At 38.9% G+C, this 15,247-nt stretch overlaps 1 protein-coding gene across 5 annotated transcripts in view; it reads right to left on the bottom strand.

Annotated features, from left to right (window-relative positions):
- Positions 1 to 15,247, bottom strand: part of ATP8A2 (ATPase phospholipid transporting 8A2) — a 320,936-nt gene that overhangs the window by 209,620 nt on the left and 96,069 nt on the right. For all 5 annotated transcript variants that reach the window (XM_042014085.1, XM_042014087.1, XM_042014086.1 and 2 more), the window contains one exon: positions 13,271 to 13,335. In XM_042014085.1, the coding sequence (XP_041870019.1) occupies positions 13,271 to 13,335 (65 nt within the window). The remainder of the gene's footprint in view (positions 1 to 13,270; positions 13,336 to 15,247) is intronic.

Below are 15,247 nucleotides of genomic sequence, written 5' to 3'. Positions count from 1 at the left end.
AGAAGCAGAGCTTGAAAAGCTGGAACAGCAAGGATAGGAAATTGGATTCTCCTTCATGTCCCAAAACTAAAAGTAAGAGCTCTATACATCTGCATCCAAGCAGAGGACAGTAGCAGGACTAAAAGTGCTAACCTTGGACTATAGTTTTTTAAACCCATAAATTACAGTGCTAAAATACAGGCACACATTAGGGAAGGGGAGAAACACTATTGGGTTACACTAGCAAGACGCTAGGAAACATTCCTGCTAAATCACAGAGATCTTCGCTATCTGAACACTTCTAGAACTGTAGGATCAAATAACTCTCATTCAATAACTGAAGGAAAGTAACAGGAGAGCTATCCAAAACACAAGCATTGGCACCACACGTAAATTATGAAAACTAAAGAATTTAGTGTTATAAGATCAGAATACCAGAAATCCAGATAGCTATATATTTGTCCAGCTGATACAAGACCCATAACCGAACTAGCTACGAAGCATTAGATCATGACATGAGAAAAGCATGACAAAACTATCCAAATGGTTGTATGCAAGCCAGCCTGTTGAATCTACTCAATAGTTTTGCTCAAATAAGATCTGTCATGATGTAAACTCTTCTGTTGCAGTTTGATTACAAAATTAGTACTTCACAACAATAACATCAGGTAAATACCTCAAAGACTGCCCAGCTTTAACATCTTTGTTAGAGAAAGTCTGAAGATTAGATTTTCTAATGGAATTCTACCAAGATCAATTCATCCTCAATGATCCTTACCTTCAAAACACCAAAAGAAATGCAATCCCTCTGTCTTGCAATTTGAGCACAGCACATTACAGTGACAAAAGGACAAAAACTGCTGCCCAGAGAGGTTGTGGAAACCCCATACCCAGACATATTCAATAAAGGCCAGGTTGATGGGGCCCTGAGCAACCTGATCTAGGGAATGGAACCCCTGCCCACGGCAGAAGGGGTTGAAACTAGATCTTAAAGGTCCCTTCCAACTCACACCATTCTACAATTCCATGAAAAATAAAAAGGTCTGAAAAAGCAAATATAAACAAGCTTTCTTAGAGCAATTAATTTTAATTTAACTGGCAGCAGATGTGTGAGCAATGACAAACTAGATGTGGCACAGATCCAAACCCCCACTCCTGCCTTCAGTTCCACCCTTGAAACAGGGCACAGGGCAGGCAGCTCCTCTAGCCCATCCTTCACCACATGGCACAAGAAGAGCCAGCAGCAGGATACAGCCTCCCCTCACCTCCTCAGGTCTTTGGAGAAGTGGGGCCTGGGTGTATGGACCAGCTTACCACAGGCAGTCCAGAAGTTGCCATACAATTGTCACTTTTTATACCAAATTTTACTTCAATTCTAAGTCCAAATAATTTCTGTGCCTAACTTTTAAAAAAGGTTTGCTCCTAGACCACGGCTTCAACTACTGATAAAAGTGAATGGCTGGAGGCTCCTAAAGAGCCTGAAGCCCATCTAGAGGATTTTAAAAACATAACACAATAACATGAAAACATGTTAAAACATGAAAAGCTAAGGGTTTATAAGATATTATGGTACAGGGCATCAAGATCTTTCTGAATATCAGACAGTAGCCTGAGATTATTTTATACTACTTGTCTCCCTTAAATAACAGTACCTTCTCAGCACAGAAGGGGAAGGGTGATGTGCATGAACAAGCACACCTCTCCTGACAGCAGCTTCAGAGAAGCACTGCCTGGTCATGGTCTGGCCTTGCATCAGCCTTAGGTAGTAGTGGAAAAGGAAACAAGCAGGAAAAAGAGCAGCTTTGCCACTGGCCTCCTTGAAGATCAAAGGAAGCAAAAACCTCCACTCAGCGGTTCCCTAGTCATTTTGTTAACTAAGATTATTAAAAAAAAAAAAGGGGGGAAAAAAAAAAGGTAAAGTCTTGAATGTTCCAAGCACTTCCAAGTTGTAAGATTATTAAAAAAAAAAAAAGGGGGAAAAAAAAGGTAAAGTCTTGAATGTTCCAAGCACTTCCAAGTTGCACAGGAGTAGAAAAACGGCCTTTGCTAAACACTGTCCTATTTAATACTACATAAGGTGACATTAAAAGGCCATTTGCCCTTGCCATCACATCACATGTTTAAGGCAGTTTCTTCACCCGCCATAGCTCAGCCAGCACTGAAATTCCAGACACACTGCAAATCTGAAAGATTACATGTGTTCAGCTGACAATTCAGTGTCTTCATACTTTCAAAGCTACACAGGAGACAACAATCCCAGGTAGTGTGTTTGAGACTAATGGAGGCGAGATGCATTTGCTTGGTTCTGTGACTGAACAGTTCCATTCAAGGACCATTCTGTAAGAGTTGTCCTGATGCTGGCACTAAGGATAGCTTTCAAATAACTTCATACAACTATTTTAATAATCTTGACGTTCTAATATTGGATATAATCTATGGGAGAGATCCCAAACAAATAATTACTCATTGAAACAATATTAATATTATATAAGGTATGTAATATTATATATTAAGATATTAAGATCATGTAACAACTGGTTTCAGCAATTTAATACTTTAGATATAAAAAAAAAAATTCCATAAATACCTTCTCCCAACCAAGTCAACAAATGCTTTACTTGGGGCAATGAATTCTAACAAGAATTGGAAATACCATAAATAAGCAGTTTTTCAGACTGTATGCAAGACCCCTGAAACTGAGAGATGCTGAGCCCCCATTTATCCCAGCCTCTCAAGTGCCCAGACCCTGCATTCCTGCCAAAACTAATTCCATTAGCTGACAAGATGATGATGTTCACCTATAGAAAAAATTCTATGTAAATACACTATTTCAAAAGATGGCATCATAAAGATTTCCAGAGCTCCGATGCCATCACAGAGAAACACACAGATAAGGTAACAATACTCACAACTCCAAGACCAAAATATTCATTCTTACATCATACAGGCTGCCTTTCTGACTACGTGAACTGAAATCATACCATGTGGGAACTAGGGATCTAGCCACAATGACTTTGGACACTGAAATTAGTTAGGGCAGAACACCGTCCTTTGGAAGACACTAGCAGAGTTGAACAATAGAGGGTCTATCTTTAAATAATATGTAACAGTAATTATCCTGGACTTGGCCAGTGGTCCTCTGCTACAAATACATCTGTACTTTGCTGCTTCGAGCTTCCTTCAGGCCCTAGTTAACCTTTGCTCATAAAGCATGATATGTTCCAAAAATGCTTAATGGGAAAGCATATTGCAACCAGCCAACTGCACGTGTGAACCCAAACTCAAGGTTACTGAAACTGCATTTGTGAGGCAGCAGACACAGTCTTAAAACCACACTGACCATTTTTACAGCAGACTGTATTCAATGTCTTACTAGAATAAAAAAAACTCCACACCCACAAACTACCAACCAAACAAAAAAACCCACAAAACCCAAGAAACACCACACCAAACATTTTTCTTCATATTTTAGTCCATGTTATTTACTCTATTTAGTTCATAAAACATGCAGTTTACTGTACTTCGTATTAACACCAGGCTTCTGTAGAGCACACTTATGTAACAAGCTTCCTTACCTTAAAACAAACAAACAAACCCCAACAACTATGACAGCAATAATGAGAGTGTGTAAATTAACAGCCAAAACCAGGCAATTAAGCACAGGCTTCTGTGATGAAAACTAGAAAACTAGAGGCACTCCAGGACTTTACGTTCACTGACAATTGTTCAGTAGACAATGCACAGCAGTTAGGTCAGTGGACAGGCCAGGTTACTAACTCCCAGTGCAGAAATTAAGGCAGTCTAAGTAGGAGTGTTTTGTCTCTTACAAAATTAAAACATGTGCTAGATGCATGCTTGGTCCTACATGACTACCATTATTTTGAATAATATTTAGTTTGAGAATTTCCTCTACGTGACCACCACAAAAAGTTATACTGAAGATCTATGTTGCTCTTGGGAGGTAACCCTACTAACACTCCTGTTCCACATCTAGAGCAACAACTATTGCCTTCAGCACAGCACCTTAACTCCCAGTATACTGACAAACAGCAACAATTCCTTCTTGGCAAATGTACTTTCTAACACCTTCTGCCAGAATTATATCTCTGATATGCCGATTTCCTTACTGAAGGTTCATGTGGCTCCTGGGTGCCGGACAAGCATGAATGAAATGATTTGTCACAAGATCTACTTTACTTGTAATCTCAAGTAGCTAAATAATTGCCATTTCTTAAGAAGCTTCACATACTTCCCTCATACAAAAAAATCCCTCCAAAAAAGCTAAACAACCATCTGTTGCCTTCTCTCCCTCCAAAACCATCACACTGGATTTCTCCATTGTCCTTGCCTGACTTCACAAAAATGCTCTGTCTACCTACATTAAAGTTTCAATAAAATTCCTAATATCAGGTAGTGAACCACAGAGGAAGTGAATCTTCTTCCAGCTACTCTATACTTTGCCAGACTCCCACAAATAACCTATTTTATGCTTTCCTCTAATAAGAGGCTTGCTTATTCCTTGCAGATTTAAAAGCAACAAAACATTAAAATTGACATGTATTTGTTGGCAATTCCCACTGTTAGGAATGATTGCATGGCATAATGCATCTAGAGGCCATAGGCCAGCCCGTACACAGATGTTGGTTTTGTTTGACTTGAAGTTCTCTGTAACATATTATAAACTAGGGCTGTACAACACCATTTCAGATAAGCACCATTTACAATTCAGCTCTACCTTATAATTGACAAAGTTTTAATTTGGCTGATCCTAGACCTTACAACTTAGATGTTCTATTCCCATATACAGTTGCTGCAAACTGACATTTCCTGGACATCCACAGGTAGCTCAGGAAGCAAGAGCACCTCTGCTGCTGCCCTGCTCACTGGTTCTAGTTCTAGAAAGAACTGGAAGCAAATCTTATCGACGCAGCATTAACTGTTGCCCAGCACAGACACTGGTATCCACTCAGCTGAGAAGCTGGACACAACATCTGATTTGCTTCCATCATGACAGCTTCCTGCATTTTTACTTTTTTTTAAAGACAAGAATATAAAGAAAGCCCTAGGCAAGCTTCTCTTTTCTAGGCAAACACCATTCCCTGAAGTCAACACTAACTTTTCAAAGACCTCTTTTTCCCTGAGTTTTAAAAACACACTTAGTTTCCTATCAGTTTACCCTACACATCTGAAGTTTTTATTAAAGTTTATCTAATAAATATGATACCCACTTCAATTACTAAAAATAATTTTAGTAAGAAAGCTCCACAAAATCATCAAGATTATGTTTCTCTTTTAAAATTAAACCACCAGAATAATTTCCCTAAAGATTTATTTTATTAATATTTACTAAACCTATTAACTCTGTCTATTGAACTGTAGATTTTTTCTGTCAAGCCCTGGATAGAACTAGAAATCCCTTGAGAACCTGGTAGTATTAAACCTACTATAGACAGACCAATTAAGTTTTAATAACTTGAAAAGAAAGTACAAGTTTTCAAAAAGTCAGCCAGTTAAGTTGTGAACCCATCCCCCCTTCCTTATGTTATTTACAGGTAAGTTGTGAAATTTCAATTCTATACTCCAGACAAGTATTACCTTACCAACCTGGATCTTACAAAGCCCCTTAACCATTAATTGGCTTTATTCATCCACATTTTCCCAGAGTTCTACTAAACTCTATATCCAAAAGCACATGCTCTGCTGACCTTCCCCCTCTGCACCCTGAGAACACAGAATTCTTGAAACCAGACAACTTTGGTCACTATTAGCCATGTAAATGGTCCCCAGTTATACTGCAGAACCATCTTTCTACAAATAGCCATATCTTCTTACTTCATTGAACTCTGTACTCTAGCTACAAGAACTTGAATTAGTAACAGACACCAAATTCCTCAATCTTTCTAGCCAGAGGAAAGCTTCAATGTGGCTAGCTTGAAAATCCAAAGTACACCACAAGCATACATAGATACCACCAAAACTCAGCATAATGGAAGCTTCAGGAGGACATCTGAATCACTTCAGGTCTGACTAACACTCATTCCCAAACCTCTCCAAAAAAACATTATATTCTAACACTTCAGAAATGTGATTTTTAGGCCCAGTTAGAACACAGGTTATGATAATTTAGGATTTGGGAATTAGCTGAAAATTCAAGATAGCCAAATCAAGTTTTGTCTCGAACACATGGAGAGGAGATTGCAAATACTATTTAAGATGTGTAGACGGTAAGCTAATTAGAAGACTTAGTAAATATGAAAGAGCAACACCAATCCTCTAACATAATCCTTTAACTATGCCAGTTAGACAACTAGAAACAGTGAGAAAATGCACCTTGACACATTTTTCAGTTAAACAAAAGCTTACCCCACTGTTCAAAGTTATGTAAAAACCTTAGTGATTCCTCTGATTGGTTCTACTCTATGCGGAAGGTTAAAAAGCAGAGGGAACACATACTTAGGTATTAAATTCATACAGCTGGAGAATTGCTTAATTCTAGTTTCTGACAGAACAATCAACCCAGAGAAATTCTGTGGGACACTTTCTAGCTTCCACCAGATGTAAAACATCTTTTTTTTCCTTAATTCCCCTGTGAAGGGAATTTATTCCTTTATGTGGCTGATGAGAAGACTTGGAGTAATCAAGCTTCAATTACAAGAATGATTCTCTAATTATTACGAGAAAGGAAATAATCTTAAAAAAATTGTTTAACAAAGTAGTAGTAAGTCAGTATTATAGGGACCACAGATACCTGTATCTCTGTTTTCTGAATACATGATCAAGATATACCATGTCACCCTGAAGCAGTTACTCCACTGTCTTCGTTAACACTGCAGATGAATAAATCCTATTACTTTAGGCTGGCTCCACACCAAGAAAGGAAGACTGCTTATTCTTAAAACCCCCAGACAAACTTGCATGAACAAGGAACCCCTCCAATGAAAGCAAAAGACCAGATATGAAAGTAGCTTGAAGACGAAAGGACTATTTAGTTCTTGCCCTTCAATACAAAAGACAAATTTGAATTCTTTCTACAGATGTGCAGTATTAGCCATGTCAATCAAGAGGATTAGTACCCATAACTCATCTATACATCAGACACCAGCTTTGTCTTATTCCCCTAAAAACACACCATCATGCTTTAATATCAGAAAAAAACCTGCATTTCATGGGTAGTTTCTCATTTTAAAAAATCCATTTAACACTTGATTGCACATCCTTATGTTTCCATGGCCTCTTGTGCTTAATAAAAATAAGCACATCAGTACGCTGCAGAGAATCCCATCTTCAAAGCAAACAGATACTTCCCTCACCATCCAGCTGAAGCCATGCTTCTGCTGTTACCTACGCACCAGAAAATAGATCTGGATAATGCTCTGTGATCATCTATTGATATAAGCCTTCACATACGTGAAGATCATTAGCAATTTTAAGAGAAATAGTGTTCCCAGTCATTTTCCTCTAACATATGAGAACTCTTACAAACGAGACAGCAAATTTTAAATGGAATTCGGGGAACGCACACTCTTCCTTTCCATTTTTATGTAATATGATCTATTCTGTCCTATAGCACGGACTAGGCATCAGCCCCCATCTGCTAAATACCAGCTGCCTAAAATCGTCTCTTGTCAGAATGACCACTATCAAAACTTAAAATATGAAAGGAAAAGTAACTTTGAAAATAGTGTGTTTCGGTTTTTTAAAAGCGTTCCCCAGCCTTCTCACCCCACAATTTCCAGCTACAGAAAGAAGAGTTATTTGATAACCTTTTCTTAGCACTCCTAAGGGTCCTTGCATTCCTTCAGGTCCAAGTACCCCCACTTTCGTCCAAACCAACTATCACAGTGCCAGAAAACACTAACAGAAAAAACAGAGCCACAGATAAGGGAGAACAGTCATTAATGAATTGTGAAAAGCGAAAAGCAGGATGAAACAAAAATACCAGCTCAACTCATTCACCACTCACAGCTCAAACCTATTAGTATTACTTCCTGAAAAAATGGTAATCTAATACTTAAGTTACACAGTCCTGTGTGTACTTAAACCTACAGGTCTAGGTAACACCTATATTCTTTCATGTATAATTCTATACAGTACACTCAAATCAAAGCAGCTTTTCACATGAAGAGCTGTGTATTTTCCACATCCATACAAATAACTTTCTATGCAGATTAGCAAATACCTGGAGTTATGAAAGATCCTATTTGTTCCTCAAAAACAAACAAAAAAACCTAAATCCCCTCTACCTAATGTTTTTGAAGACTTAGCTGATTACTAGACTCTGTTCCTTATGTAACTACTTATTAGCCTGATGTCTATTTCTAGATTAAGAAAAACAGAAATTGGAGCAATAGTAAAAGCTTTGTACAATAGAAAATGTATTATTTCCCTAGTTTTCCTAATTAGCTTCCTTTGCAAATCCCCAGTGGTAGACAGAAGAGCTGATTGCAATTCCAGGCTGAGTGGTAACTAGAGTAACTTACTAGCCACAAGACACTAGAGAACTGTTGCAGATGCCCCTCTGAAGGGGAGCTGATGCTTGGCTCAAACTGAGCTTGCTCACATCGAGCAGTTTTCCAGAACACTAACTTTGTCTGAATGCATGTGGGCAGATGACAGCAGGGGAGATAAAAGCCCCCGCCTCCCCTCTAGTGCAACACACAAGATGTAACCTCCAAAGCACCTCCATGGCATTAGCAGTACCAGGCTTGTTCTTGTCTTCCCAGCAGTACCTGCATACCTTATTACCTTTTAGTACAGCTGAAGCACACATGATACCAAGGTTTTGGAGCATTTGGAGTATTAGGTAACATTTTAGTCTGAAAAGCTGATAATACTTTTAGGCCCATTCTTTGGGAGTAATCAGCATGATATCACTGACAAGGCACAGACATCCCTTCTTCTGCAAGAGAATGAGGATCCCAAAAGCAACACTCCCTTAGTTTCTCAGAGCTTCACAGGCACTGTCTCCTGTAATTGTGCTCGAGTTTGAAACACAGATTTACATAAGAAACTCACATGGTGCATATGCTGAATAAATTCTGTAGGTGAAGGTAATACCTTTCTGTGGAAGCCATAATGCTATGCAAATCTTTCTGAGAAGTCTAGTACAGAGGACACTATTGGAACCATACTCTTTGCTCAAAGACAAATGTGCTGATAAACAATTATTTTTAATGGTCTTCTGCTCATGTTCTCTTCTTTTACACAGTTTGAGTTCTCAATGGTTATTAGAAAATGTTTTAGACAATAACCCAACAAAATCTGCTATTACTAGCATATGGCTAAGTCCAGTGACCAGATCCATGATTCCCAGATAATATCACATCTACAGATGTATCAGCATTAAACACAATGAATAATGATGCCCGTTAAAGATCTCCTTAATATTTTTTAACTCTTAAGGAGTGTGGGAAGGAAATGTGCCCATTAAGAATGAAGATCATGAAAGTCGCTGGAAAAATCTAATATTCTCAAGGTTAATAGATCTTCCTTATAGAACCTTCATAGTAACGCTACCCTACAGAATAGCTAAAATTAAGAACAAAATAACCAGTTGTCCTGGGTTGCAGTGTATTCTATTACTATCCTCATGAGCTGTTGAAACCAGGAGGTGCAGTGTTTCCTTGCCTCCTCCCTCCAGACTATCTTCTGCTTAATGGGCCCATCAATGCCTGGCCTTCTGACTCATCATGCTATTGTGAGATGCTCCACCCAGAAGGAGGAACCAAGCATCCCATCGTGGATATAATCTGAGATTCCGAACACCACAGACACCCTTTTCCATTGGATTCCCAGAGGACAGGAGCTACACAGCCACCACTGGACCTTCTGAGGAAGGGCAGAACCTTCTACAGGACCACAGCTTCAACAGAACCACACCCATCACTTCAGGAGGACTGCAGCCACCATTTTATCGGACTGCTACCGCCACCCTGACTAACAGGGTGTCAGGTTGCATCCTGACTCTGTCAGTTTAACCCAGTGTTTTCTGCCTTTTTTTTTTTTTTTTTTTTAATTTCCCTGTTAAATTGTTATTCTGACTTGGTGCCTCCCACTTGTTTGTTTTCAAACTAGAACACCAGTTTTCCAGGTCCCCACTCTTCACTGCTGCAATATAAAACACAATTGTATGTAAAGCTTCCCTGCAGATACTAAGACTACTTGGGAAGTCAAAACGCTGACTACGGATGACAAATTACACTGTGAAGCTATGCTTGTTTTTTAAGAATACTACAAAATACCATGGTGGCACAAACACGTACATCCCAACAGTGAAGCATGCAAAAGGTATACCTGAGCAAGTGGAAAAGCAAGGAAGGCCAGCTTCTGCTTACACTTTTAGTTGTATCTTTTCAACAGACTTTGCTGTTACTCACACATAGGTAAATAACCCTGGACAGTCACTCCTGCCACATGAGTTCTGCAGAACACACTCACAGTGTAACTCCTTTTACATCAACAGGATTACTTTACAGCAAAATACTATCCACAGGTTCAGAACTGGGTCCCTTCAGTGTTGTCCTTCCACTACTGTTAAATACAGTCCTATGTGATAAGCAACTGATACACTTCCCAGCTCTTCTTACTACAGGATTTATGGGGAGAAACACACTCAACATTCCTTGGTTGTAACATCACCTCTCTCATTAGAGGTTTTCCAGCCAGGAGCATTCTGGTCATCCAATTTCCCTTCTTCAGGTACCCTTCTCACTGCTCCCACAACTCAAAATTCTACACGATGCCAATGAAAGAAATTTTTCCAGGCTAAGAGCTGCACAATAAGACTTTATGGTGTTCCAATTTAATTAAACAGAAACTGAGCCCAAGAATTACACTCAAAGTAAATCTCATGCTCAAAATATTCTCATTTCAAAAAGCTTTATTAGGAAAAGAAAAAACAAGTGAGTACATGTATGCATGTGGTAAAGTCTGTAAGGAATAGACATTTGCAGATTATTATGCTAAGTTTCAAGAATTCAATTGAATCAAGCTAGGGATTAGTCTTTTCTATTCCCAGGAGTTCCCTGAAGAGAACAGAAGTGATTGATTTTTTCCCTGAAGTGCATGATTTAGAAAAAAATTTATCTCTCAAAACCAAGCAAAGACAGTTGTTCGATCACATCTCACCTGCTGCTGCATGCCAAGGAGCAGAAGTGGGAGGGAAAAGTCACACGGGGACTGCACAAAGGGGGGAGTGTATCAATATTTAAAAGCTCTAAGCTCAACATGGATCTTGTAAAAACTCATTTTTAGTATTAATAGATTTCAAAGGTGGAATATATTAAATATAATGCTACAGAATTTCAGTGTGAGAACCTTTGATTTTAGGCTCAGTTGAACAGAAGTCAAAATTTCTGCTAGAGGTGCAACAGAAAATAAGTATTACTATGGAGATCTCATGCTGAAAAATTGGCAATAAATACTTAAAGACACCTTAGAATAAAAGAATTAGAGGCAATTGTTAACAAAACGTAAGTTCTATATTCAAACATATAAAATTCAACTCTACGTTTAAAATGGCAATAAGAGTACTTCAGAAAAAAACAACAGACTTACTTTAGACTGAAAGCAAGACTGATGCAATGCAAAGAATTTTTGATGAACCAGTTCAGAAGCTCCACAAGTTTGTACTCATGTTTTAGAAAAACATAGGCTATCTGAGCTAAACCATCAGTCACCTTCAATATTCATGATGTATCATGTGATAACATTTTCTTTACTTAAAAGAGCAGCAACTATATATCAAAACAAGTTCCTTTTCTGATATGCCATGATTCTCCATTTCCTTTTTTTCTTTTTTTTTCATAGAATCATAGAAGAGTAAGAGTTGGAAGGGACCTTAAAGATCATCTAACTTCAACCCCCCTGACATAGGCAGGGGCACCTTCCACTTGACCAGGCTGCTCAAGGCCCCATCCAGCCTAGGTCTTGAACACCTCCAGGGATAGGGAGCCTGCAGCACTCCAGGTCAGGTCTCATGAGAGCAGAGTAGACGGGAAGAACCACCTTCCTCAAGTTGCTGGCTGTGATTCTTTGGATGCAGCCCAGGATGCCTTTGGCTTTCTAGGCTGTGAGTGCACATTGCTGGGTCATACGGAGCTTTTTGTCCAAACAGCCCCAAGTCTTTTTCCTCAGGGCTGCTCTCAATCCATTCTCCTCCCAGCCTGGACTTGTGCTTGAGACCACCCCAACCCAAGTTCAGCACCTTGCCTTTGGCCTTTTTGAACTTCAGGAAGTTCACACAGGCCCACCTCTCAAGCCCATCCAGATCCCTCTGGATGGGATCCCTCTGGATGGCATGCCTTCCCTCCAGTGTGTTGACTGCACCACACAGCTTGATACTCAGCTTGGTATCATTGGCAAACATGCTGGGGGTGCAACAACATGTTCTGAAAGCTTCCACTAGTTTTTATGTTTACTGATAAATTTCCAATACTGTTCACAGCTGGATTCTGTAACCAAAGTTTTCTACACACAAAGTTATTGGAATCACATCAAGGCGACTGGAAAATAACACTAAGCCAGTGAAAACTTTGCCACAACAGTATTACCCTCTTCAACCAGATTTGCAGATATCCAGTAACTCCTCTGATACTCCAAAATGCAGGCTTTGCATCTCCCATCCAGTCAAGCTGCCAATTCTGAATGCAAATGTCAGATGCTGCCTATTATAGGTACTTTCATTTGTCCTACAAATACCTCTAATAGAAATCAGATATTGAAGTGATATCCAATACTGACATGGACATTGAAACACACAAAATGGAATGATGTCTCCTGGGAAGATCTGTGTATAAATATATGATTTTTCTATTTAATTTTTGCATAGATATGAGGAGCATGGCAACCATTTGCAGAAAAATTCTGATTTTAGGTCTCAAAAGTTACAGTACATAGACAAGCTCACAATGCAGGTGTGGTTAGAGCTGTTCCATGCAATACTGAAGATAGAAAAAAACAAAAAACAAGTTTTCTTCAAACACATTACTCCTGTATCTATGCCTTAACTATCTTCCCGATGGCATGCTGCAGATTTTTGCAGTTTGCAGCAGAATCAAACCCATGGACCTAAGAAGTTGCTTGTTCTGAGACTTCAGTTTGATTTGTACAGTTTGTGACTGAAGACCTCTGGAGTACACTTTACACAACACACCTGTGTTTTAGCATGAATTGTTCATTTTGCTACCCCTAGGGGTAAGCAAGGGAAATTCAATGTGAAAGCTTGACAACTTTCCATCTTGTTAGCAACACCCCCTTCTGCCAAGAATTACATCAGAATTTGCTTACTTACATCTAGCGAATCTTCATTGACCAGGATGAGAGACATACTCTGTGAAATGAGTCTGCAAGAGTACCCTGCAAGAGGGGGAAAAAAAGACAATAAAACACAAGGATTTAATTTTTGGAAGACTATCTAAGGTTCAGCTCAACCTTAAGATAAGCATCTGTAAGTCAAAAGACAATTCACTTTTGGAGCAATTACTCCAGTCAGGCAGACTGCTGGAAATGGCATACAGGACACACTTCAACACGACAGATTTACTAGGAACACAGGTGGCATTCTATCTGCATTTTCAAATACGTCACTTGAGATGTTTTAATTAAAGAAAACACTGTGTGAACTAGATGCAGTAAATATAGCCTGTAGCCCTACAGCAATTTTTTTTCTTTTTTTAAGTCTACATGAAGGCAGGTTTGCCTTCAGCACCTTACAGGAACAGATCTGAATGCACAGTTGCATCTGTGCCAGATGACTGGAAGTGCACACATGTGTTCAGTTGATGCTACTCAGTTCCCTTAACCCACACAAAGCTTACATGAGCATTTTTCACTCCTGAGTGCTCACTGTGGAAGGTCTTGAGTTTCATCAAGTAGTACAAATCAATGACATTCACAGAGCCCCTACCAACTCCTCCTATAGGCACAAGGTAATTGGACTAGATTATTCTTAGTGTGGGACTGGGACGTGAAAGAATGAGAGTGACCATAGTCTGGAGCAGCACCCAGAAAGCAGTTCTGTACATTTCCCAGGACACCAAAATTCAAAACAAAAACTCTCAAGACAGAAAAAAACTCTTATTTTTATGACCATTTAAGCATTTACAGAATAAACAGCTTAATTCTGCTCAAATTAATGGCAAGAGACAAATGCAAACTCGGATCAGGCTGACCCCACTACATTATCCAAAAGCTCATGCAAGTTCACTTGGGATTGGCATAGATCATGTAAGCTTCATAAAATAGCAGAGAATTAGTTTATTTGAAGCACACACCTTTTATTGCTCATCTAAGTTACATAGGAAAAGGAAATTCAATAAAATTATTTTTTATTTCTAATGTGTTTTTGTATAGAAATTAATTACAGCAAGTTTAAGAAATTGTTACCAAATAAATTGGGATCTTGGGAAGTCTCTTCTTAAACAGAGACTGGAGGCTATTGCAGTATAAGAGTAATGTCCCAGTGAAGAACCACTGCAAGGCTGCCACTGCATCAAAAGATGAACAGCACAGTCACTGTAAAAAGATGATATCTTACAACAGCAAGAGAACAACTGAGGCATGAAATCATCTGTGGGATTCTTGGTTCCTTAGAAAGGCCATACTGGGTCATCAATTGCAATGCAAATAATGTCCTCAGGCTACAGAGTTTTTATAATTGGGCTAGTTTTGTAGGTATAATCCAGGGTTAACATGTCTGCATGACTTCTGTCAAGAAAGTAAATCCCTCTTGTTCCTTTGTGGAAGACATGCTTGTATCATAGCCAAGCACTCTCAGGCAGCAGGTTTGATTACCTGCAGAAGTTTAGTTTCTCCTCCATTTTCACAGCTGTGTGGACTATGAACATAAAGTGCAACCTTTAATTTCTGCTTCAGAGAACAATACAGAATGACTATGAACTCACACCTGTTAGGAAAGGGACAAAATATATTCTAATGACATGCAGCCTATAACATGAAAGCTTTCCAGACAGCCTCTGATTCTGCCTGTGAACGAGTCTTAGGTGGTAGTATAGAACTGAGAAGCAAACCTCCAACAGTCATAGACAAAACATTGAATTTTCTCTCAAGTCAGTTTGCCATTTTTAAAAGTTAGTTCCAGGCTGAAAAAAAATTTCCTTATTTTGACTGAGAAAAAGAGAATATTACAAATTTAAGTACTTCCCACCATAACAGGGTTATTCTTTCCCTAGGCTAAAGCAACAGTCTTGTGCAGTGAGCTGTTACAAATTCAGCATAACTAATTCAAAAGGATTTTCTAGTAGCATTT

The sequence above is a fragment of the Corvus kubaryi genome, unplaced genomic scaffold (assembly GCF_017639235.1).
Source record: "Corvus kubaryi isolate FWS band 111438036 unplaced genomic scaffold, C.kubaryi_AGA036_p1.0 split1-65, whole genome shotgun sequence".
NCBI classification, from domain to species: domain Eukaryota; kingdom Metazoa; phylum Chordata; class Aves; order Passeriformes; family Corvidae; genus Corvus; species Corvus kubaryi.
Note: the sequence above shows the minus strand (reverse complement) of the source record. Positions and strands in the feature narration are given on the sequence as shown.